Raw genomic sequence first — 15,697 nt, 5'->3', positions numbered from 1 at the left:
CAGGAGAAACCAGTTTAAGCGTTAACAGTGCTATACCCAACACACGAGCAAAGAGTAGAATTAGCAGAAAAAAGAACTGTAAAGAAAGTTGCCCAGCCGTGGCATAAAGCACTGACCAGACACAACCTGGACCAGCAACTCTGTATCAACCAGCTAGACGGCAAGTCAGCTGTCGCTAGTGGAGCCCTGGACTAGAGGCACCGATGACATATCTCCTCAACCCTTTTGGCTAAACAAAGTTTTATATCTCTCCCCTCGCGCGCATACCACATGGCGCGAGCCATCAGCTACAAGTTGCGTATCCACATTAACGAACTGTATTGTCACGTTTTCAAATTCATATCTTCCTCGCACAGCCGCAGGCTGAAACGGCCCCCAAACAACGCCGCTGTCATCACCTGCTCGTCACATTCTTCTGAAATCGTGAAATAATTGCGGTTATTGTGACTTTGCTTCCTTATTCCTGTCACCCCTAACGTAACACGCCTTCTTGGGGAGTTCAAGGTAATAAAATTAAATTAAAGAAAAAAAAACACATCTAAGATCAACGCGAGCCTCTCGACCATGTTTTGTGCAGTACAATCATTTGCTCTCGCTTTGTGATCACTTGAAGCTTCGTTGGCAGTGTCTCTGCCAAATGCGCTAGTTAAGTTTCATTCGTAATTCTGACGCGTTAGTTTTACCTCCGGCATATGGGAGCTTTTCTGGCCGAGCTTAGAGACATGTTCTGTCAGAAGGATTAGTCGCGAATAATTACGCTGGTATATAAAGCACGCCACGCCAGTCACATGCGCGCACACACGCACAACTAGTAAGTAGCCCATGGTGAGCTTTCAATGGGGTAATGAAGAGTTTACAGTAAAACTTTCCACCTTTTGTACTATGCTGGTCCTAGCAACAAAACTATCTGTAATCCGCACTGTCAGAACTGTTCACAACATCTAACAATAAAGGGTCATGGTGACGAATTTCCGAACTAAATCTGCAAAAATTACAAAATAAGAAATCGGATGGATAAGCCTTTTTTTTGTTCTTCCGGAAAAACAGAACAAACGTGGTTCTTTGGGCGTTTATTTTGACCGAGCTGTTTTAAGTCTAAACTACGACATGGCTTCCAATGCTCATTCATGTAATGCGCACCGTATATGTGCTGAAGAGGGGGTCGGTTAGCAGTCCATTCGTAAGGTTTGTTTTGTTGCGAAAGCAACACTCTGACAGCCAAAGCGAGACCTCAGGTGGCCGCCGTAGCTACGCTGACCTTGTTCCAATTGGTCGAAATGGTCGTGACGTCACAGTGCGCGTATTTCGAACGGGGCCAATTGTACTTTGGCTAGTAACCATGAAACCAATTAAAGGGATGGTATAGTGATGCTCCAAGTGGGACTGAGTTTAGTTAATTACTTAATTTAACCAATTAGCCTAATGAACCTTTCTGGTCAAACTAAATAAATAAATAAAACGTACTAGCAATTTGGTCGAGTAGGGGAATCGAACCAGGGTCTCTGGAGTGCGAGACGGGCACGCTAACCACTCCCCCATGCCAGCTAGATGGTTAGAAATGAACAAAAGCGCGTCTAGTGAATACGGTGTCTTCGTTCACTCCCATCTTTCTCCATTCCCGTGTCTACCGAGATATGCGACACAGATACATTTCCTTTCCTCAAAAACTATATTACCGACGAGCAAGGCGTAGAGCCGAACGGCCGATGGCGTTCTGTGGATTCCCTGGCAGCGTTCATGCGCTAAGCGGACGGGTTGAATCGCTACAGTAACATGATATGATATGAAGCTGTTATAAAAAGGAAAAATTCATGAGTCTCGGATGGTGCCGACTAGTTTTTTATTTTGCCATAACTTTGGAAGCGCTACAGCAGGTGTCACTCAGTTGTTTCAGTCATGAACAGAAGGTATATAATGTAATGCGATGCAGGTGTCGTCAACAGTAGTTCCGATCCGGAAAAAGTGATCTCAGCCGCAGACGCGGAGGCATTCCTCCCTAGAAACAAAGCGATTTTGGTTTCCTTGGCATCCACCGTAAATGAACTCTCGGCATGTCCCGGATGAACTGTCGTAGTAGAATGAGGGGAAGTAGGCTAGACAGACTCCGGGACTAGGCGGCAGGCTGCAAAAGCTGGGCCTTCCCTGAGCATTGGCACCTGGATAGAGGGGAAGAAACAATAAGAATATCGATCAAAAAACAACCTTACACAAGCAACTCAGAGCATGTGCGCTGTCACAACAAAATGTTGGAGATAGAATTCGTTCCACGAAACTATACATTTGACTAATATAAATGCTTACATAACCTGTCAATCCCTTCCGCTTCAAGTTTTCATTTGGCTTATTTAACAGGGCTAGGTTTAAGGCAGAAGCTACAGGAATTATGCCTAATTGTTAGCCTTGATTAATAATAAAAATGCACTGCTGCTACTTTTTGAAGCTGGCAGGTACCGCACGCCTTGATTAATAATAAAAATGCACTGCTGCTACTTTTTGAAGATGGCAGGTACCGCACGCAATACACGACGTGTCATATGACGCCTTCACGCCTGCTTCACTGGCGAATATGGTTGGAAATGGAAAGTTTAATTTGTTTCCTCTCTCCCAACAATTGCACAATGGGTAATGCAACATCATTTCAAAGCCAGCCTGTGAGTGTGCTTTGCCTCTCTGGAGGTATTTAAACGCTTTCAGAGTCGAATTAATTATTCTCAGGCTTCAGGTATTCTATCGTAAATAATCCGCTTACGGATGAAATTCACAGCGCACATGCGATTAAATTGGGCTCATTATTTGCCTTCGGTACAACTTTTGATCCACATAGACCGCAATGTTGAAATTTATTTTCTGCATTGAACATCACAAGTTGAAAATACACAGGACGAAAGCATTAAAGAGAGGTCTCTGTTTTTAAGCCTCACGAATCTAAGATAAGAGCGGCTTGAATCAGCGAATTCCTCTTTCGAAACTGGTTTTTGTTTCGTGAAACCTTAGCTAATGTCCCATGGCAAGAAACTGTTGTAAATACTTTCAATTTGGTTTGGTTTCTTGGGGTTTAAAGTCCCAAAGCAACTCAGGCTATGAGGGGCGCCGCAGTGAAGGGCTCCGGAAATTTCGACCACCTGGGGTACTCTAACGTGCACTGACTTCGCACAGCACACGGGCCTCTAGAATTTCGCCTTCATCGAAATTCACACCGCTGTGGCCGGGATCCAACCCGCATCTTTCGGGTCAGCAGCCGAAAGCCGTAATCACTGAGCCACCGCGGCGGGTAACTTTCAATTTCCATTCTTAGTACTGTATTTTTACGCTTGCAACCCCTCTACCTTCTAATTCCTCTGTCACTGGGACCTAATAAATAGTTGAAACGTACCGTGAAACGAGATAGCCAAAAGGACGGCCGCCAGCACGGTCAATCGAAGCATCGTCGACACCTAAGATCGTCGCGGACGCCGGTGGAGTTCAGTGGCAGGTAAGCCGGCGGCGTTCAAATATATACGCCACCCCATCCTGCCACGCAATGTCGCCCAAGGTTCCGGTTTCCTTGGCGTGCTGCTGCGCACGTGTCGAAGGGCGCGGAGACGGCGCCCTGGTCTCCACGTCGCCGCGTCACGCGCGAGTGGGAAAACATGTTGCAAAAATAAAATTGCCCGTTTATTGCATGCGCGGCCTGACCGCGCATCACCGTTATTTCACCGCCGGCTTAACTCTACTGGAGTGACTACCGTATATAGACATAACTCACTGCCTGACTAAAAACAATATAAAGCCGTCAACCAAGCGCAATTAACACAAAAACAAAAAAGTTTGCTCTATTGCACCCTGGCTTATTCAGAAACGCGGACGCCCCGTTTTGCCTTCTTGTTTTCTTTTTTGAGAGATTAGCCGCGTAAACAAAGTGAAATATTAGTTTGAACGAGCACCTAAGTGGCTTCAAGACAGCCAGTTCTATGAGCAAATTTGTAATTTTTGGAACAGTTATTTCTTCCTTACTATGTACTTGTTTACTTAGAACATCTTTCCCTCAGACCTTGTCCTTAAAGCAGCTAGAGCTGGATATATATGATGGTTGCTAAGAATTTTCTCTTTGTTTAAGGCTAGGGGCACAGTTTAAATTTATTTTTTCTTACACTTTTTTTTTTACAGGCAGAGTAACATGGAAAGTAAAACTGCATCTCTACGCAATCAGTGTTTGCTTGTATGTGATTGGTTGGTTTATGGGGTTTAACGTACCAAAGCGACTAAGGCTATGAGAGACGCCGTAATGGAGGGCTCCGGAAATTTCGATCACCTGGGGTTCTTTAACGTGCACTGACATCGCACAGTACACGGGCCTCGAATTTCTCCTCCAAAGAAATTCAGCCGCCACGGCCGGGATCGAACCCGCGTCTTTCGGGCCAGCAGCCGAGCACCATAGCCACTGAGCCATCGCGGCGGCTGCTTGTATGTGAGGGGTACACTTAATGCATTTTTTTAAAGCGTTTTGCTCTCGGCGTGGAATCCATTTAAATGCTTCTCAGGTTACATGCAGGAGTAGAAATAATTTAATTCTTGAGTGTAAACGGTTGCACTTCATATTGCTTTTATTTAACTCTGCGCATAATCAGCATTTAAGGAGAAAGAAACAAATACAATCCTCTGACATGAAGCAGTCGGTAAGAGTTCGGTGAATTTACGAACGGAGCTGCGCTGATAAGAAAACGTATTTTCCGAGGCTCGCGTGTGTGGAATGCGCACACTGATTTTTCCACGGTTGCCTTTCAGTGACATTAGAGCGCAACACTTTGTTGGACTCACTGATCGCCTCTAAACTGGATTGACGTGGAGGAAATGCGAAAGCATTTTTCTTTCACTCGGCAATCTATTCCGATTACGACTCTATTCAAATTAAAAATTTACTCCTATTTTGATTCTATTTCAATGATGATTTTATTCTGATTCAATTCTCATTCCATTTCTATCCGTAACCGACTTTTTTTATTCATTTCTGCTGAGTCATTCTTAGCCATTATAATTTTGCTTCGTCATTCTTAGTCGGGCATCTCCCTGCCTGTTCTCTCCTTCAAGCGCAAAGGGGGGGAGTAAAGAGGGAGACGGGAAAGGCTGGCAGGTGGCAACTGGAGAGAAGTAAATTCACCTAAACTCTGTCTACCATTGTTGGCAGGCGTAAGCTTCACCTGGACGCCATCGCCGCCGCTCCCGCCGTCGACGCCGGACAGTTTTCGCCTTCATGGCTCTCCGAATGCTGCCGCTTTAAAAAACTGCTACTAGTAGTTAGAGCAACCGCTTTGTATAAGCGGAGGAGCTGTGTTCAATCCCCAGTTCCGTTGAATACCCACCGATTTCCAATGGCTACAAGCATTGTCTCGGCCTGGTGCCCGGCTTTCTAAGGCATGTAATGTTTGAGAAAAGGGTCTTTGGCTTAGAGCTTCTTCAGCAGGTAGTTCATCGGTATATCCTGGCACTTAAGGTTCCAATAAAGCTATCAAGGTTCTCAGATGGTAGAACGATCCTTCTTCCATTCTCTACAGATATTTTGAGCTTCGAGGGTATCTCAACTGCCAGACTATGCTGGTCAGAAGCAAACCCTGTGGCCTTGGAACTTTTGACTGACCCTGTACACACACACACAAGCGCGCTTGTGTGTGTGTACGTGCTTCTCACTCCGTCTTGTGTTAATCTGCGCAAAGTTTTCTTGAATATGTCACAACACCAACTGGCACAACATTCTGCTCTACTAAGTTGTTAAGTTTCATTTCAGTCAAACTTGTGCGTAACCCTGGAAGGCCGCGCGCAAGAAAACGAACCGAGATTTCTGTGACTGTGCAGTCCTGTTTCAAGTGGTCAAACTATGCTTTCGTATCTGGTGCTCTGTCCGTTATTATGCTTTCGGAAGCACGATAGCAACACTGAATGCTGAATTTTACTCCGTCCCTCTATGGCTCCAGCACCCCAACCCATTAGGTACGGAATCAACTAGGGCAACAGCTTATTGCAAATCGATGACTTTGCAAAGCATGCGAGACAGACAGACAGACAGACAGACAGACAGACAGACAGACAGACAGACAGACAGACAGACAGACAGACAGACAGACAGACAGACAGACAGACAGACAGACAGACAGACAGACAGACAGACAGACAGACAGACAGACAGACAGACAGACAGACAGACAGACAGACAGACAGACAGACAGACAGACAGACAGACAGACAGACAGACAGACAGACAGACAGACAGACAGACAGACAGACAGACAGACAGACAGACAGACAGACAGACAGACAGACAGACAGACAGACAGACAGACAGACAGACAGACAGACAGACAGACAGACAGACAGACAGACAGACAGACAGACAGACAGACAGACAGACAGACAGACAGACAGACAGACAGACAGACAGACAGACAGACAGACAGACAGACAGACAGACAGACAGACAGACAGACAGACAGACAGACAGACAGACAGACAGACAGACAGACAGACAGACAGACAGACAGACAGACAGACAGACAGACAGACAGACAGACAGACAGACAGACAGACAGACAGACAGACAGACAGACAGACAGACAGACAGACAGACAGACAGACAGACAGACAGACAGACAGACAGACAGACAGACAGACAGACAGACAGACAGACAGACAGACAGACAGACAGACAGACAGACAGACAGACAGACAGACAGACAGACAGACAGACAGACAGACAGACAGACAGACAGACAGACAGACAGACAGACAGACAGACAGACAGACAGACAGACAGACAGACAGACAGACAGACAGACAGACAGACAGACAGACAGACAGACAGACAGACAGACAGACAGACAGACAGACAGACAGACAGACAGACAGACAGACAGACAGACAGACAGACAGACAGACAGACAGACAGACAGACAGACAGACAGACAGACAGACAGACAGACAGACAGACAGACAGACAGACAGACAGACAGACAGACAGACAGACAGACAGACAGACAGACAGACAGACAGACAGACAGACAGACAGACAGACAGACAGACAGACAGACAGACAGACAGACAGACAGACAGACAGACAGACAGACAGACAGACAGACAGACAGACAGACAGACAGACAGACAGACAGACAGACAGACAGACAGACAGACAGACAGACAGACAGACAGACAGACAGACAGACAGACAGACAGACAGACAGACAGACAGACAGACAGACAGACAGACAGACAGACAGACAGACAGACAGACAGACAGACAGACAGACAGACAGACAGACAGACAGACAGACAGACAGACAGACAGACAGACAGACAGACAGACAGACAGACAGACAGACAGACAGACAGACAGACAGACAGACAGACAGACAGACAGACAGACAGACAGACAGACAGACAGACAGACAGACAGACAGACAGACAGACAGACAGACAGACAGACAGACAGACAGACAGACAGACAGACAGACAGACAGACAGACAGACAGACAGACAGACAGACAGACAGACAGACAGACAGACAGACAGACAGACAGACAGACAGACAGACAGACAGACAGACAGACAGACAGACAGACAGACAGACAGACAGACAGACAGACAGACAGACAGACAGACAGACAGACAGACAGACAGACAGACAGACAGACAGACAGACAGACAGACAGACAGACAGACAGACAGACAGACAGACAGACAGACAGACAGACAGACAGACAGACAGACAGACAGACAGACAGACAGACAGACAGACAGACAGACAGACAGACAGACAGACAGACAGACAGACAGACAGACAGACAGACAGACAGACAGACAGACAGACAGACAGACAGACAGACAGACAGACAGACAGACAGACAGACAGACAGACAGACAGACAGACAGACAGACAGACAGACAGACAGACAGACAGACAGACAGACAGACAGACAGACAGACAGACAGACAGACAGACAGACAGACAGACAGACAGACAGACAGACAGACAGACAGACAGACAGACAGACAGACAGACAGACAGACAGACAGACAGACAGACAGACAGACAGACAGACAGACAGACAGACAGACAGACAGACAGACAGACGGACGGACGGACGGACGGACGGACGGACGGACGGACGGACGGACGGACGGACGGACGGACGGACGGACGGACGGACGGACGGACGGACGGACGGACGGACGGACGGACGGACGGACGGACGGACAGACAGACAGACAGAAAGAAAGAAAGAAAGAAAGGAAGGAAGAAAGAAAGAGAGAAAGAAAGAAGGAAGGAAAGGAAGAAAGAAGGAAAGAAGGGAAGAAAGAAAGAAAGGAAGAAAGAAAGAAAGAAAGAAAGAGAGGAAGAAAGAAAGAAAGAAAGAAAGAAAGAAAGAAAGAAAGAAAGAAAGAAAGAAAGAAAGAAAGAAGATTAGTATAGGTGATTAAAAGGAATAAAAATAATAGCGCCCGGCCCGCACCGCTTAGAGCACAACGGGCTAGACAGACAGACAGACAGGTAGTAGGTTGACGTCAATACAAGAACACCTCGCCCATAATACTAATGGATCGCTGGTAGATTCGATGACAGGACGATACAATAAACGTTGCATAACGTTGGAGCACGAAAAAGTTGCAGAGGAAGTCGGAGCGGCTTCCTGCTCGGGAAGAGTGGCACGGTTCAGAAAAGGAGACAAATATAGCTAGGAAAACAAAGTAACGAAAGAATCCAAGACCACAACCAGGATTAAGGCTAGACGAAGGAAGAAGTGTCTCGAACAACATCCTCCGGACATCCTGCCTCTTTCCTCCCTGCGAACCACAGTTTCCTCCTTATCTCAACACTGACAGCCTGCGCGAAGCGCTATCACACAAGCAAAATAAATCTAAATCCAGCTGGCGTTCCTAGAATTCTAAAATTTACCTATATGCTCGCTGTACTGTTTTAATGTTGGATTCTATGAACTTTGTACCAGCGATCAAGAGTGAATAGTTCTGGAAAACTGGCATCGGTTGGTCTAGGCGAGCCCTTCGGTCGGCAATAAAAAAGGGATGGGTCACAATTAAGGCAGGTAAGAAACGGTAAACGCAAGCGTACAAAATCACAGAAGTGTAACCGAGGAAATGTTTCGTATCTTAGCGAGAAAGATGGTACTGTTGCACTGTTGCAAGAGAAGAAAGGTAAATCAAGAACCAAATGGCTGGATGGATATGAAAAAACCAAGGCCCGGCTTGGTGTAGGCTTCGACCTGAAATTTCGCCCCAGTTAAGTGCCTAAGGGTCTGCCCAACTGTAGGTCAAACTATACATTAAACCTCGAACAAGATTTTTTTAACTATAAAGCGACTCTATGACGTCGAGCTCGTACCAAAATTCTAACCGCGTTAAAAATTGCGGCAGCGGGTAAAATATTATTATGCGTACGTCTCATCAGCGATGGGCCCTCACTGTATTCCAACGCTTGAGATCTCCGTCCTCGCAGAAAAAAAAAATTAAGGAAGTGTCAGAATAACCCGGACTGCTTTTAAGACACGCCTCTTCTTAAACTAAGGCCTAGAGGGCATGTTAAAAAACTTGGTAGAGCAAAGACAGTTTCGATAAGACTCCGGGCAGTTCATCTTTTCCATTTATTTTAAGTTTGCCTCAATTTGCATTTCTAGTGCGGTAGCACTAAGGCTTCCAGTCTCGAGAAGTCCTGTCGTCTTAGCGTCGGAAACCAGTTAGCCCTGCGGATTTAACATAAATATGGCCACGAGTGCGCCGCGCCTTGTTTTCGAACCCGCAGAGGAGCTAGCAGATCAGTTTTCGCTGGCTGTAGCACGAGAGCAGTATGCTATTGCAGCTTTTTTTATTTACTGTTCACGGTAAAAAAACAAAGTTAGATCAGTAGCAGAGCAAAATAACAATAACAATACAATAAAATGAAAAGTCGCAGCCGCAATTTAGTCGGTGCTGTGGTACAAAACCGTTTCCAGTTTTCCAGGTAACTCAACACTGGCATCAGTGTTCGCTTGAGCATTGTGGAGTTCTTTTTGATAAGCCACTCGACTTTTGAAGAAATACCATCTCGCTGTGCGAGCATCCACATCAGCGAGTCTTACAGCCATTCTTGTTTTCCATACACCGTGTAAGCAGAGGGTATGCCGTGCGACTTATTCATGTTGCAGTATGCTGTCGCTACAACCGATCACCCCTTGTGTTTAACTACCACTCTCTCGCGCTGCTCATTGCATGTTGTCTTCTTCAACTTCCGTCTGGGCGATTGAGAGCAGTGCAGTGAGAGCAGTGCTTTATTAAGTTACATGAAGCGCTCCCAAAATTTTATAGTGCGCTACCGCTAAGGTCCCCAATCACCAATTTCACCGATCTTTTGTCTGCACCCTGCCCTTGGAACCCTGCAGCCTCGGACAAAAACGAAATGGAACGCGACGTGCTGGCGTACAAACTTCGCATTTGGCCATGTAAGCTAAACCGGCGTAATTTATTTTGTCCCAGATTTAGAATTTTCTTTAAGAGCAACAAGTAATGGGACCTATGCTTCTACCTTGTCAGATAAGCCTTGCAACCAGTAAAAGTCTTGTAGAGCTGTGCTTTAGGCATTTGGACACAGCTGAGAAGTGTGAGTTGCAATATATGCGTGAAAGAACAAGCCGATAGAAACTCAGCAAGCTGTTGTGCTGCTTGAGCCAAAAGCTCACTCTGGCTGTGCAAGGAAAGAAAGAAAGAAAGAAAGACAGAAGGAAAGAAAGAAGAAAAGAAGGAAAGAAGGAAAGAAAGAAAGGAAGAAAGAAAGAAAGAAAGAAAGAAAGAAAGAAAGAAAGGAAGAAAGGAAGAACGAAAGAAAGAAAGGAAGAAAGAAAGAAAGAGAGAAAGGAAGAAAGAAAGAAAGAGAGAAAGAAAGAAAGGAAGAAAGAAAGAAAAAAAGAAAGAAAGAAAGAAAGGAAGAAAGAAAGAAAGAAAGAAAGAAAGAAAGAAAGAAAGAAAGAAAGAAAGAAAGAAAGAAAGGAAGAAAGAAAGAAAGAAAGAAGGAGAGCAAGAAAGAAAGAAAGAAAGAAAGAGAGCACGTGCCTACTTATCGATTTGCAGCAACCCCTTTACTATTTCACTCGTGCCGTTAATAGCAGAGTGGCAGCTCTTTTGTCGTCTTTCCGGCTCTCCAGGAAGTACAATACTCAACGAGACTGCGCCGCGCGCGACAGCTGGGGAGGAACTCTTTTCGAACTCCGTAAACAAGCTCCATAAGCCAAATATTTGCGTCTTGGTGAGCACACCCACTTGTTCTGGCACGCTTCTTCACTTGCTCATGAGCTCGTCACGCTTCGTAGAAGTGCGAGCCATATATATGTCCACGGACGGCAGAAAAACTACCGCCCGACATACTAAGTTCTCTTTCAAGGCTTCCAGGCCTTGACTGGGCATACGTTACATCTCCATTGGCGTAGAGCGTGCAATTTCGCCCTATGTACGCCGCTCAGTGTGTGGATACAAACCCACACACTGGCAGCGTGTATTTAAGGGGCATTATAGTAGACGTCAGCTGGTGGTGGTTGCAACGGTGTATGTAAGAGTTCGGGACAGAAATGTCAGCCGGACTTCCATTAAGTACGCGACATGCGAGGGAAATCGTGTTGTACAGATTTGAAGCTGTCACAGTAGCAATGGAAAAAAAGTACCGATTTGAGCATTCCGTAACCTCTAGACCTCTAGCGCGCGATCAGTTACGTCTGGGAGCCACGCCGTGGCCCCGAAGCTCCGCCGCGCGAAGAGACCCACTTTTGTTGCTACTGAAAACGTGAGCGGCTGCACGTGCGCACTGCGCACGCCCTAGTCAAGGCGCGATGCTCCCGCTGAATCTCGCGTAGTCCCGCAGCCTGGTTTTGCGGTGTGGAAGGCCCCCTGTTGCCATCTGACTGTGTTTTTTTGTGTGGCTCTAACGAAATTTTGTTCCTTGTACGTACGTCACGAAATTCTTCGGCGACGCAAAAAGAAGCATGGTGTCTGAATCGGAAGGCAAGTGGTACTAGCCCAAGGACCTCGTGACTGACAAGCCGACGTTTCCCCGATTGCACCCCTGCCGCCCTATGCTAGAGAAGGAAAAACGCTGAGTCGCTGCGTCGCCTCAGAAAGGGAAGAACTGTTTTCGGTTACTCAAAATAACGATAAGCCTTGAAAGGAACTGGTGACTAGACGAGGAAAGTTTTAGTTACATGCGCCATCTTGCAGTGTTAAAAATATCGTTGCCTGATTGACAGTTTAGCAGCCGTTCGGCATCGTCGACTCAGTCTTCCTCTTGGCAGTGCAACCATGAAATAACGCAACTATAAGCTAGAAGCAGCCTAAGGGGGATGATATTTCATTAATGGTGATCGGATCAGCAGCAATGGGGATGGTCTGTGTATTAACGGAACAAAAGTCTGCAATGCGCCCAAGCGGCAACTAGACCATGCGAGGGCATCATCTGCCGATAGTTCGAGACCAAACTTGCGGAGTGGAAAGTCCGACTTGCCTATGTAGTCTTATATGGGGTAGTGAAAGTCACCGGTGAATATCCCCTCTATGCGCCCAGGTCGCCTTTCGAACGTCAGAAAGAGTTTATCCCTGCTTCACAATTAATTTCACTTTTAAATGCACGTACTTCCCAACGGATTTCCATTTTACGCTTTGAAATTGTGTTACGACTTATTCTTTTGCAATAGGGACGGACACGACTTTCTTTTGCACCATCCCAGCGGCCGTGCCTTTCTGAAAGATTACAGGCATTTTGCTGACAAAGACAGGGATGTTGTTCTCAGCAAATATATATTACAGCATATATCGAAACCCGAATGTGCCCTCACCGGTCTTTTGTGAGAAGTTTACAATACAGCCCATTACGAGGATGAAAAGAGCGGCCTGTTTGCACTTTGCGACAGTCACGGCGAAATTTGAGTAGGCTTCATGACCGGCTCTCATTGTGCCAGAGGGGACTAGCCAACGGTAATGCATTCCTGCACGCGAACACTGTCGTCGCGGTAGGTCGCTTGGTCGTTTTCAATGGCTCCGCTATCCACATGCCCTGTAGACCGTACTCGTTTCAAGTTCCGGCGCAGCGTCCCCGGAGACTGGTACAGACGGAGCCCATAGCGCATGTTCGGCATGCTTGGCTTGAAGAGATTACACACCTGTTTTTAAAATGAATTCCAGACACAGGATGGCGCGTCTATTCGGCTTGCTGGCCTTGCTTGCACTTGTACGTGAAATCGCAGGTAAGTGAAATTTAGGACATTCAAGTGAGTGTGCGCAGAAATTATCCGGTTGCAAAGTTTACCGTGGTTACTAGTAAACACCGGAATATTATTTCTGAATGACAGCGACTGCTAACATTGCTTATCAGGTGTATATAAATGACTTCAACTCTATGAAAGTAGACGCTAGCCGTAAGATGCAGCTGAACGCTTCTTGACGAAATTAGGGGTGAGTGGGACTGAAAGTGACACAAATTTGCAAATTATCGCCTTATTTTTATTATTCCGAGGAATAAACAAGAAATATTGCGCAATTTTCTGCTACCATCCAGGCATCAGGCTCACCAAATATATTAAAAAGCCAGCTGAAGGGCAAAGACTACCAGAAGCTTCAAAATGCTGCCTTTTGCACCACCTCGGGGGGCGAAATGCACTTGATGTTTATCCAACGGGAAGCATGTAATTGGAACAAAAGATCACCGAAATTTCTTCACGATCACAGGTGCTCTTCCGTCAGACGGGACCACCCTCGGCCCGCCGCGGTTGCTTTGTGGCTATCGCTTTCGGCTGCTGAGCCAAAGGATGAGGGACTGAATCCCGACCGCGGCGGCCGCATTCCGATGGAGGCGAAACGCAAGCACACCTCTGTGCTGTGCAATGATAGTGTTTGTTAAAGAACACCCAAGATGATCCGAATCAATCGGGAGCCCTTCGTTTTACCCCTTTTAGGTGTACACTATATCATTCGGCATACGGACGTTTGTGGCCGGTGTCGTCTGCGGATAATGCTTCTCGCGGGCTACAACCAAGGTACTCATTATAACTGAGTTTACAGTAGTTTCCGCGCTACGTTCACACGAAATAAATACCCCTCAATTCTCAGCCCCCCCCCCCCCCCCCCCCCTATCGTCTTTGGAAGATCCTTTCTTTTTAAGCATCCTGCACATTTTGTAGGTCTCTGGTACGGACAGAAAAATAACCTTGCAGTTCAGGTTAATACAGCACATATTTCGGTTGTCAGCATTGTTGCCTTCAATTCGGGCTTCTACAATACATTAGTTTACTGCGACAGCAATATTTATGACACTTAAACCAAAGTACAAGTATTTGGCCGCGTATTTTGTCATAACCTAAAGCAAATAAGTTAATCTGCTGTGTAATGAGTGCGGCGGACCAGCTGTGCTGGTTCTTCGAGCACGTAATACTGCAGCCAGAAATATACTGCGGTATAAAAACGTCGCACCTGATGGCTTAACTTTTCAACAAAGTTTCCTCTTTCTTATGAATGTGGCCCGCGTCATCAAGCTGGATTTGAACCATATATGCCTTGGTGCGCGCACTCCCATTGAATGGGGAATGATACTATACTGTCACTGGCACTAGTGCGTTTTGTGACATGGCGGAAAATCTGGCATCTTGTTTGCGAAAGCGGATGATAGGAGCTCCGTTCACTCCTCACGCAGTTGCCAGTGCACAAAGGGGACGCAGGTTGTGCTCGCTGCCAGCCAGTTCCGGAAACTGCTTCGGCCACCACGTCCTCTACTTCTACGACGGCCTATTCGGTCGTTGCAGGAGGTTCGTCTACGGAGGGTGCGGTGGAAATGCGAACCGATTTCGGACACTCCGCGAGTGCAGACGTGTCTGCGAAGAAGCCGGAGATACAAGGGATGACATGCCGAACTCGCATCTGATCACTGGGCTGGACGGGAAAGCACTTGGTATGCATGTAACGCATCTTTTTGGGAGAACAGATGCTAGAAAGACAGCTCTTTCACTTTGATCCACCTGACAAAATGTGCGTATACAATTATACGAGTTGAGTGGACTAGTTTACCAGCGCCTTGAACAAATATAGCTGATCCCAGTGGCTTTGACACGTACACACCAGCGTACCAGCGTTGTTGTATTCTGTTGTGAAGTTTTGCTTCATCTTCTGAATTCCATGGTCTAATGTGTTCCTTTAAATTCATCACATGTGGTGTAGTTAAGCATGCTATTCGCATTTGGTTATTTTTGTGAGCGCACTAATACAGGCCTTGTGACATTTTAGGTTATACAATAATAACATTCTTTTAATGTGTTTGTTGAGTAACGACGCATGCTTTTTGTAAATTGGGCAGTGTAATTTGGCGTTCCCATAGTGATGTATTCTTACCATGAGAGTACAAATAAGTAGCTTTTTATGGCGTCTACTAGTGTAGACGCCATAAAATGGACTAGTGTCTATTATATCTGGACTATAAACTTCTGATATTATTTCCCAATGCTCTCGAGTTTTCCTTTCTAGCGCTCCTAGCAAATAGCAGCATTTTCTGTCTGCGTGGTAACAACTTAATCGTTGAATTCTTTTTACTACAAACCTTTCACTTTACTTCAACTGACTGTTTAGTCAACTTCAGAGAACGCTATTTTTGGCTTTCTCCTACTTTGCTCTGGATATATCCTGACATCTGTGAAAGACAAATAAAGAAATCTTT

At 46.2% G+C, this 15,697-nt stretch overlaps 2 protein-coding genes across 2 annotated transcripts; one reads left to right on the top strand and one right to left on the bottom strand.

Annotated features, from left to right (window-relative positions):
* Nucleotides 1-1,823: 1,823 nt before the first annotated feature.
* LOC149340612 (isoinhibitor K-like) lies at nt 1,824-3,526 on the bottom strand. The gene is made up of 2 exons (XM_089551303.1): nt 3,374-3,526; nt 1,824-2,156 (listed from the first exon to the last, which is right to left on the bottom strand). The coding sequence occupies exons 1-2, from the start codon at nt 3,423-3,425 to the stop codon at nt 1,969-1,971; spliced, it is 240 nt and encodes a 79-aa protein (XP_089407429.1). The 5' UTR covers nt 3,426-3,526; the 3' UTR covers nt 1,824-1,968.
* Nucleotides 3,527-14,582: 11,056 nt separating this feature from the next.
* On the top strand, nt 14,583-15,351 carry LOC149340611 (kunitz-type serine protease inhibitor 161-like). Its single transcript, XM_089551302.1, has one exon. It carries the CDS (start codon nt 14,617-14,619, stop codon nt 14,998-15,000), a length of 384 nt encoding a protein of 127 aa, XP_089407428.1. The 5' UTR covers nt 14,583-14,616; the 3' UTR covers nt 15,001-15,351.
* Nucleotides 15,352-15,697: the final 346 nt, after the last annotated feature.

Source organism: Amblyomma mixtum, chromosome 6 (genome assembly GCF_055824585.1).
Source record: "Amblyomma mixtum isolate Tamu chromosome 6, ASM5582458v1, whole genome shotgun sequence".
Taxonomy (NCBI): domain Eukaryota; kingdom Metazoa; phylum Arthropoda; class Arachnida; order Ixodida; family Ixodidae; genus Amblyomma; species Amblyomma mixtum.
The sequence above is the reverse complement of the archived record's forward strand: the minus strand, read 5'-3'. Positions and strand labels throughout refer to the sequence as shown.